We start from the raw sequence: 10,836 nt of genomic DNA on the forward strand, positions 1-10,836 counted from the left end.
ACACAATGATTTTCTGCAGGCCTTAGTTTCAACCCATCTACTGTTTTTCAGGTTAACTCACTCTTCTCCACCAGGTTTCCTTCTCCATAGCTTGCTACTCCTGGGTTTTGTGCTTACCTTCTGACAGTAAGGTTTGAGGCCCTGTACCTTGACTGTGTGAGGTACACTCCCCGACTGCTCCCCATGTAGCTTAATGGCCTATTTCCTGTACAGCTTTACTACACATTTACCTTTCTTCTCCCTATGCAGCTTCAACGCACTCTTCTTTGTGTACCTTCACAGGCCCTTTTGCTGTATGTGTTTTCTCTGACTATGGTATCAAATCCATGCTCTGTTGTTCCTTTGTATGGTGTACCTTTTTCTGTGGCTCGCTCTCCAAATCACATGCTCATCCTGGTTAGGTCTTTGATTCATCAGAATAAAAAAAATGGACAAAGCAGGGTTCAGTGCTGCATCTCTTGGCAGAACATGAAAATGTCTACACTGATACCAGGGCACGTAAAGTTAAACGTTTCTTCACCTACCATTAAAGCGTAACTCCACTTGTGTCAAGAAAAAAAATATTTCCCTCTGGGTGATCTATGTACATTACAAGGATTATAACAAACTTTGTTGAAGATTCCTACCTTTTGTTATTCTGAAGAATCCCTCTGTGTTTCTCTGTGCCTCTGTTCTGAGTGGGTCTAATGGGAGTGGTTTCATATATAACTGTCAGGTGTGCAGCTGCAGAGCACTAATGAGGAAATCTGCTGGGCCTGCATCCCTTTAGACGGGTTCCTTTTGAAAGTATCTCTCCAAAAATATTTTTGTTGCAGGGGATGCCTGAAATCTGACATGTATCTTAGGCAGACTTCTGGGAAGATTGGTGAGCCAATCACACAAGCAGGAAATTATGTGTCTGGGGGGTGGTCAGTACACATTCTGTGTACAGAAAACTCCAGGTAGCCATATTGCAATGCATTCTCAGAAAATTATAGTGGCTGCAGATTGAAAAAGGTAATTTATAATAACATTCAATTACAGTATGATTAGTGTTGCGATTATATGCGCTATATTATGTTTTCTTTATTTGCTATTTTTTTCCAACTAAAGTGGAGTTACCCTTTTAAAAGTTTGACTGTGGAAAGCAACCAGGTACAGGGACAGATACCGAGCCATGTGGACATATAGAGGAACCCAATTCCACAGAAAAATAATAGTTCCCCTGCATAAACTTCGATTTATTTTACTTTACATCTTGCAAGTAGCTGATAAACTTCTTAATGTGTCTGTCCTTTTCAGGTTGCCAGTTTCACACACGTGCTTTAACCAGCTGTGTTTACCACCCTACAAAACAAAGAAGGAATTAAAGCAGAAGCTGACAATTGCCATTTCCAACGCAGAAGGATTTGGGCTGCAGTGAAGAAACTCAGAGGCCTTTACAGACTTCAACCTTTTCTTTGTAGATATCTAGAATGTTATAATTGTGTAACGAGTGCAGCAGTGCTGTCAACTCAACACTTTGATAGAACGTGCAACTAATGCCTGACTTCAGATGTGCAAGGAGGAAACTTTGTAGTCAACAGAGTCTGTTAGCATCTGCACTTTCATTTACTGTGCTTTTAAATGATACCATTGTGCTGGAAAGACCTGCAGAATGTCTATTACCCATGATGAAACCAACACAAGAGACTCACCACCTCTGCACACCTGCTACATTACCCTGACCTTGGCACAATTCTGATCAGCAGATTTTGCCAGAAAACGACTATTATTTCCACAATTGGTTTACGTTGCTTTATTAAGCTAATACGATGTAGATATATTTATAAAAAGAGCTGGAAAAGTAGTGAATAGTTTTTTTTCTATTTTCTACTGTAAATAGAAAAATATTGAAATTGTGTGAGCTCTGGGAACTGTAATTGTACATATTTATGGTTTCTTTAAAAAAATGTTGTTACGATGCTATTACTATAGAGAAACTACTTGTCACACTTTCTGCTTTTCTTATTCTACTTATACATTGATGTTTGTGGCATCTACCAACATGTAGTCACCTTGGCAATTCAATAGACAGCCTTGTTGAGCTGTCACGATTGCAATTTATTGTCCATGCAATAAAAGCACAGGGGAATTACTAGCTAAATGCTATTGAAAATGCTCAGTAGTATTTTTTTTAAATTGTCAGATGTGGAAGCAGGAACCCCGATTTAGCTTTAAAGTGGTTGTAAACCTTCCTTTTTTTAAAATAAAAATAATAAACATGCCTATACTTACTACTTACCTGCTCCATGCAATGGTTTTGCACAAAGCAGCCCTGATCCTCCTCTTGGGGGGTCCCCCCAGCGCTACAGGTCCCTCCTCTTCATAGGGTGCTCCCACGGAAAGCCTTCCCTGGAGGCACCCCTGCGGGCTCGCTCCATTGACACAGACAGTGGGACTCTGCCCCGCTCCCATGTTTCAGGATTTGATTGACTCCTGCTGCTATCAATCTGTCCAATGAGGAGAGAGAGCCACTGCTCGTGCACGTTGCTGGATCGCATCAGGCTCGGGTAAGAAAAAGGGGGTGGGGGGGTCTGGGGAGCAGCACAGAAGGTTTTTCATCTTAATGCGTAGAATGCATTAGGGTGAAAAACATTAAGGCTTTAGAATCCCTTTAAATAAATATTTATCCAAATTGAAATTTAGTTGTAGGTGGAGAGCAATTAGTGAACCTAATATGCACTTTAAGTTACTCAAGATGCTTTATGGAAAGGATCTAATGTATATGGTTTTCTTGGCATACTCTTCATTGATTTAGTACCAGTATGCTGTAAGAGACTCAATTCTGACAATTGCATGTAGCAGGGAGCAGATAAAATTGGATTTTTGCAGGGATCCTCACAGCAGAGGACATTCATAGCATAAGATTAAAGGGAAGAAAAATTTCAGATCTGCAACTCAGACTTTATCAAAATTATTTACAAGCTTTGAATGTAGGTTGAAGATAATGTATATTACTGTTTTTTCATTCTATAAGCCTGCTTTTTTATGTTATGACTAAATCAATAGAAATCTGAAATTGGCTTGACATAAACAACTCAGTTTGAAAGATATTGTTTGCAAAAAGTAGTAAGATTTCATATTCTAAAAACAATTATCCCATTTATCAGCTGTTGATGAAAGATACAGTATATTGTTTAAAATCCAGTTCCAGCCAATTATTTTTTTTTATTGGACAGAGAAAGGATAGGGTAATAGCGATAGAACATTTGTCAGAGCTTTATTTTTAATCAGTGGTCTTTTGTTTTGTTCCCTCACTGACTGCTGACATGGTCTGACCTAAAGCCATTTTGATTGGCCAGACAGGAATGACACGACTCCCTTGTATTCGCAGGAGTTCATTCATCTCGGTAGGTGACGAAAATTGTACATTAAGCTGATTGTGCTCAGCTCAGTGTACATTGCGAACAAGCAGGTAACAGTACTTAATTAAGTACTGAAAATCCTGCCTTTTTAGAAGTATTATTTTTTTGTGCAAGTCCCAATTTAAATGGTGACAAAAAAAGTTTTGTTCAGTAAAATGATGTAGGGTTTGAATTGTTGTCAGTTAACCATCGCTATGTCTTCCTGTCCCTGTGAAAAACACTACCTTTTTTTCTTCTCCTACTGGCACAGGGAGAGGATAAAAAATAACACAACAGATCTGGCTGAAGCAGTTGTGCTTTAAAATGTTTTAATAATTATGCTTTTAGGAGAAAAAAAATTACAAACTTCAGCTTTCTATTATGTAATCTAGAATAGTGTGCTTTTTATCATAAACCTGTTGTCCACAAAAGTCATAAGATGGCTTATGCTATTCCACTTGCTATCCCATCAGACAGTTCTGTTGTGAGCTCCTCAGCCAATGAAAAAATAATAATTCTAGCCAATAGTTACATAGTTAGTCTGGTTGAAAAACAAAAAATCATACAATCCCATATACACAATCCTATACCCACAGTTGATCCAGAGGAAGGCAAAAAAAACCCCAGCAAAACATGATCCAGTTTGCTACAGCAAGGGGAAAAAAAACATTCCTGATCCCCTGTGAGGCAATTGGATATTCCCTGGATCAACTTTACCTATAAAATCTTAATATACAGTTATATTATGTACATTTAGGAAAGAATCCAGGCCTTTTTTAAAGCAATCTACTGAGCTGGCCAGAACCAGCTCTTGAGGGAGTCTATTCCACATTTTCACAGCTCTCACTATGAAGATATCTTTTCGTATTTGGAGATTAAATCTCTTTTCCTCTAGATGTAAAGTGTGCCCCCCATTCTCTGTGATGACCTTAAAATGAATAACTCACCATCAAGTTCACTTATGTATTTATACATGTTGATCATATCCCCCCTTAATCTCCTCTTCTCAATGGAGTTAAAAAAAAGAGTAATGTAATTGTATTCAGGCAGAATGAAAACTGGTGTGCAGACCTCCAATGGTGGATTTATTCACAGAGTATCACACCTGCTGTCAAGGGCTTGCTAGAGAGCTGTGATAATAAGGCAGCTGCAATAAGGCATTTACAACTTCTGTGTATTAGTAGACAGATGGGATAGCAAGCGGAATGACCTGGATCCCCTAAAAAAAAAAAGTCTGGTTCTGGCAAAAACATGTTCAACCTAAAGTGGTATTGAACCATAAAAAACAAAATAAAACAAAACAACACAAACACTAACAGGTAGGACTTTTATGACAAAAGAGACCCTATTGATCTTTTCTGTCATAACTGAACACTAGCCTTTCTCCAGATTGGCAATGCTGCTGTCCAAAAGTGTGTCAGTTGCCCCTACTGTGGCATGGAAACACCCCAAGACAGGAATTGCATTACCGGCTGGATCACTAGGGGAGAAAAAAAAAAGAAAAAGCCTTTAAACAAATTTGCAGCAACCACAATGAAGAGTTGGTAAACTGCAGTATTACAGTTTCTGTTTTGGGTTTAATGCTGCTTTAAGTGTATTATAAGCACTGTGTGTACTAAAAAGTAACAAGGGACTGGCAAACAAGAACTGGGTTAGTTAGGATGGTGATAGAAGGGAATATCCCTCAATAAAATGAATAGTAGATTCTGCTGCTGCTGTGAATGTGAATCTTGTGTTGGATTTTGGTGGTGCACATGCAGTAAATGGTTCCATTCTCTATAGAGTGTGGAGGAGCAGGATGACCCTAAAAGATATCACTATAGTTGCATGCAAGTCTGTATTATAGTAATTTTACCATCTATAGCAATCTTTGCTTTCTGTGCCAGTCCCCATCAAAGAGGACTGTAAAATCAGTTTAGGATTTTGTAGACCTATTAAGGTAGATCTTGAGTAGGGTATGTACAAAACAGACAACCCAATGTTTTAATACTTTTTTGACCATAAACGTATTACCAAGAGAAGGATTATTTTAGCTGTGTGTAGATGCAAGCATTAGCCAGTCAGTGCCATAGCTTGTAATTGTTGGATTTTTAAGATAACAAAAAAATGCCTGTAAATGACTGGTAAATTATGTGACCAGACTACAGAGACCAAATCTTTGACAGCACTCCTATGGGAAACAGTAACCCCAAACATTTACCATTTTTGTTTTTTTCTACTGGAAACATTCAAATTTTACACTATTAACAATTTTACACTTACAAAAGCAGAAATAAAAAAAAAAAAATGATGTGCCTCAATATGCTCATTCATAAATGGTATCTGCATCGTGCAATGATTTAAAACCTGCTATCATGTAAATAAATCAGCAGAACATAGCAATATACTGTACAAAGCAGCACTCTAATGGTCTTGTCTAATAACAGTGCAATGATGTAAAACAGAGAGCAGCCACAGATTTGATGAATTAAGTCTGTTCCACTAATAGATTATATCTGATTGGATAGGATGGGCTGTGGACCTATGGTAGATTATAAATATCAAAGTAGCACGTTTCTACAGTCCTAAAATGCGGTTAGAATATTTAATGCAGGAATCTTTTGTCTTATTTTTCTATATGTAATATAAAAAAACTGTCCATGAAAAAACTATTTTTGCAGAAAAGGTTTATGACTTTGAGAGAAACCGGTCTCTCTGAAATGGTTTTCTGTGTCTAATAATTTGGAGTTGTAGTGTTGATTCCAGTAGAATACATTACCAGTTGTTGATACTGGAGGAAAAAAAAGTTTACTTTATCAACTGAAAGAGATACTTGACTGACGATTTGCAATAATGACTTACCACATTTTATGAACTAGGAAGTTACTATTTGCTGGTCATAAGATAAACATTAATAAATGAGCTTTGTAATGTTGTTTAATTAAAAAAGGACTTCTGTAGTTTTCTATGGACATTGACAAAAGCAAGATAACAAAGAACTGTTATAAGCTTGCAACATTTTCAAACATATACAGGCAAAACAGTATGTGTACATTTTTTACTTGTATGAAGTTTAGAATATATGTTGCACTTCTAGTAGCGTAGGTGTAAAATATGTATTATGAAGCTTGTATCTTCTGAGTTGTCTGTCATTGTCGCCACAATTGTTCTGCCACTTGCACGTTTTCCAGTATCTTATACCATATCATGTACAGTAAGCACACTATTGTATTAAAAAAATAAGGTCATCAGGTCACAGCATGGTGAGCTAGGTTTTACTTTGCAATATCTTGCTTTTTATGTATGTTCAAAAATATCTGTACATTAATTCAGCTTACGTTATGTGCTGTCAGTACATTAGCATTGTTTGCCAATTTTTTTCTCTAGATGTATGTTTAATGAACGCAATGTACAATAACTAATTTCAACCAGATGCATATTTAGAGATTTTACATTAAGCTTCTAAAATCCAATTTCTGCTTATTGTGGTTTACTACACAGTGTTACTTTCTTGGTATTTCTTTTTTTTTATTAGGAAGCTGTCTTAAAGTGGATGTAAACCCTCACATATACTCAGTGAAGTGAACAGCCTCAGATGATACACAGAGATGAAACAAATCCTCCAACATAATTTTACTTGTATATCTGCTGTCTTCAGCTTTCTACATTTTTTAGAAAGTGCACATCGTGTTAGAAATCTTGTTTCCTCATTCATCAGTGGGTGAGGAGTCTGGGCATATACTGTGTGAGAGCTGATTGGAGGAAAGGTACACACCCCCACTCCACATAGGCAGAGGAACGAAGAAACTTGCAGAGCTGCAGTATGAATGGACAAGCTCTCTGCTTATCTGTCTCTAAGTTCCCTCGCGGACACAAATTTCCAGCAGCTTTTATCTCCTTTGTCAGAGAACCTGTCAAAAGTTATCATGCTGATAACAGAGGAATGAAGCAGCAGAAAGACACAGCACTCAGGGCTTTGGAGAGAGATAAGTATACACTACAGATATGTGTGCTTAGGTCAGATTTCATGAATGGGGTTTACAACTTCTTTAAAAGTAAAACTAAAGACACAACTTTTTTTTTTCCGTTTGGATAGAGTAACAGATGGTTATAACCCCTGTGGCCCCTTTTTTGTCATTTGTGTCCCACAACAAGATATATTATGCCCACTGCCATAACTGCTGGATAAAAAGTTTTATTTGCTGATATTTCAATGTGGGTACATATCGGCCCTGGCACTGATGTTGCAGAGTACAGACAGTTCAGGGAGGGAGTAATCTAGCATTAGAAGGATGTTAAATTAGGTTTAGGAATACAACAAGAGTTCTGGGTTTCATTTTAAAGAAAAATAGGAGGAATTGAGAGGGGGTGCAGGGTGCTGCTGCTGGTGGTGTATGTGTGGGGAGGGGGCACTTGGCACCACTCATCAGTATCTGACGGGTTACCCCCACTACCAATACTGGAGGAAAAAGGAAGGACCCTGCTTGTCACATGACCAAGAGATGACTTAAATGGAGGGGGGGGGGGCTATAGTGTAAGACAATTGTTAGGAAGTCAGAATTGTGGGTGGTACAAAAATATACCAGACTTTTGGTGCCAAAAAGTAACTGCACATAATACAGCTAGCAGCTGATGTTATAGAACAAATAACTACATAGCAGTCAGTCTTAAGGTACAGATAGAAAAACTGGCCCCTTTGAAGATTTATCTGCCACCGACGTTTCCTTTTTTTTTTTTTTTTTTTGGAAAATGTGGATACTGCATTTAGATTTTGTGGTAATCCATTCAGAGCTTTAGGGGGTCTCCATTTATGATAAAGGAATATAAATCACATCAGTATCTAGAGCAGAACACAAAAGTATCAATTTCTTTATATTAAGTTTTATTATATAAAGGATTTCTTAAAACAGACCATTAAGCTCAAACTCCAAATAATATCCCTATTACATGTTTACGTTAGTGTTATGTCCTTGTTATTGTAGGTCTTTTCCTAAATTAAAGGGGGGCCTTAATATAGACAAATTTGGCTATTTATAGAAAATAAAATTAGACAAGAATAATTAAAACAAAAACTGTTGCCCATGGTGACCAATCTAATTTTATATTTTTTCCTTGCCACACATAACAGAGACTTTAATTGGCCGTCATGGGCAACTTACTCTTTTAACATTTTCAGTTTTCGTATTTTTTTTTTCAAGCTTCTTTACATATAGCTGAACTCCATGATAAGCCAACATTCTCTGAATACAAGAGGTATGTGTATTCTTTTTTGAAACTTTGTGTGCTTTGTATTTCTTCCAGATCTGTGCAGTAATTCAGTGTGAAACTTTGCCTTTGTGCAGGAGCTTCCTGTGATACAGACCAAGGCAATATCTGGGGTTGTAAAGGTATTTAATGCACACAAAGTGCAATCATCTCCTCTGTGGCTTTTGAGGAATATATTTATATGAAATGTTTTGTTCATGGAGTTCAGCTTAAGTGTTTTTCCTAGATCTGTTGTAAGTATTTCTGGATAAAAAGAAGCATTTGAAAATGTATGTTGAACACAAGACAGTTGTTGCCTGTATTTCTAAAAACAAAATGAAAAAGCTTTATCGCTGACTTTGTTTAGAGAATTAAACATTGCCTTAGGATTTTTTTTTATTTATTAATGAGATGTTTTGTTTACTGTATGAATAATACCTCAGAAAAATACTGCTGTTTGCATAAATTATAAATTCAAAAGAAATGTTAGGGATACATTTTATACGTTGTACAAAAACAAAAAAATAATAATAATAATAAATCTATCTGCACTTTGTAATTTGCAATTTTTTTTGTTTGATATTTTATTTAAATTAACTGTTTTAGTATTGTTGGGCAATGCATAAAGAGAAACCACAATGGGCTTTAGTGAATGGATTTTTTAATGTACAGAGTTAGAAACAGATATTTATTTTTAAACCATTCGTAGAAAATGTATTTACTACACATTCTGTGCAGGACACATCCACTGCACTTATAGTAAGCTGTTTAACCCTTTAGAGGTCATTAACATCTAGCTATACAAACCAAATTTAACAGTGCAGACATGCCTCAATTGGCATGACTAAGACTGACTAGTTTGCATATCTAAATTTTTTTTTTTCAAACAAGCTTTTATCTGGTACACTTTTAAATAAAAGCAAGATCAAGATGCTGTTCTACTTCACCGCTAAAATCTGGTCTCTAGAATTGCAGCTATTCTGCTTGGCCTTCCCTACTGGACTGGATGTGGCAGGGCTAGCCTGTAAGTGACCTTTGGGCACTGGTAAAGCGCTACCATTTCTGGTATCATCTTAACCACAAAGTGTTTTGCAGGTCCAGAACCATTGGCATTGCCTCTGCGTTTGTCATCTCTCTGCTGATTTACTCTGTAAGTAGGCCAGTTTGGTTGGGCACCATCGTTGGGTACATTTAAAACTCTCACATTCTGCCAGTTTGTACTACAGAAGGGTTTAACACTGGAGAAACAAGCTCTTAAGTCATCTGCTGAAATGTTGCACGCACGCACTTTCTTGACATTCAGTGCCAAGAAAGCATCTCCCCGCTGCTGTTAACACATTGCAAATAGCCACATGGCACTCCTATTTCCAGTCCTTTCCTACTGTAACTGTAGTCACTTCTGACCTGGGACCTTACCTCTTTCCCTAAGCTTAGTTGCCTTACTGATAGGCGGTTGCAACACGTCTATCTGAAAACAGTGTGGGCAGCCCACTGCAACAGGAGACCTCAGCTGACATTCTAACGGTTTCGTGGACATCTAATGTGCCTGGGATTCTTACCCAGAGTTCTTTTTGTCCACCTCAAACATTATGGTCCACAAATACATTCCAACAGGTAAATCACATGAGTATTATCCCAAGGCAAAAAGTTTTCTCATATTAACGTTTCTTCTTTTAGCTTTAGAATGTTTACAGGTGAAACACCTCTGGCATCACCTAAAGCCCTTATCACCTGTCAGAAAAGTCCTTAAGGGTATTTTTTCTTGAATATAGCTCTTAATAAGAATATATTTCAATCTTGGAGCCCTTCTACACACAATCTTAGGTTTCAGGGGTAGAATAGCCCCTAATTAAGGGATCTTTCTAAACATGCCACCAATTCCTCCTAATGGTGCCCATGAGGATTCCCTTATTTATACAGTAGGGGAGTATACATATGGGCCTCTTCTTCCTTCTTATTAGCTTATTAGTTTTTTCCATCAAAATACTTTTCTACCTGTCTTCAGTTCCTCTGCGTATGCTTTTTCTATGATGTCAGGTTTGTAAATCCTTTCCAAAAATCTGTTTCAACTCTGACTGTTTGATATATCATGTTAGATTAGAAAAATGTCTGAACTGACCTTTTGGAATTCCCTCTATCCAATGCTGATGATGGCAACTATCTAATGGGACAAACCCATTGCATTTTGTTTCTTCCTGGTAGATAATCATCTTATATTATTATTTTTCATTGAAGTGTGGGCTTCACA

The 10,836-nt window shown here is 37.2% G+C and overlaps 1 protein-coding gene across 4 annotated transcripts in view; it reads left to right on the top strand.

Annotated features, from left to right (window-relative positions):
- Positions 1-9,107, top strand: part of HECTD2 (HECT domain E3 ubiquitin protein ligase 2) — a 150,255-nt gene extending 141,148 nt beyond the window's left edge. For all 4 annotated transcript variants that reach the window (XM_073596408.1, XM_073596410.1, XM_073596409.1 and 1 more), the window contains one exon: positions 1,282-9,107. In XM_073596408.1, coding sequence (XP_073452509.1) covers positions 1,282-1,402 — 121 coding nt within the window. In that variant the 3' untranslated portion in view covers positions 1,403-9,107. The remainder of the gene's footprint in view (positions 1-1,281) is intronic.
- Positions 9,108-10,836: the final 1,729 nt, after the last annotated feature.

The sequence above is a fragment of the Aquarana catesbeiana genome, linkage group LG08, assembly GCF_042186555.1.
Source record: "Aquarana catesbeiana isolate 2022-GZ linkage group LG08, ASM4218655v1, whole genome shotgun sequence".
Lineage (NCBI taxonomy): Eukaryota > Metazoa > Chordata > Amphibia > Anura > Ranidae > Aquarana > Aquarana catesbeiana.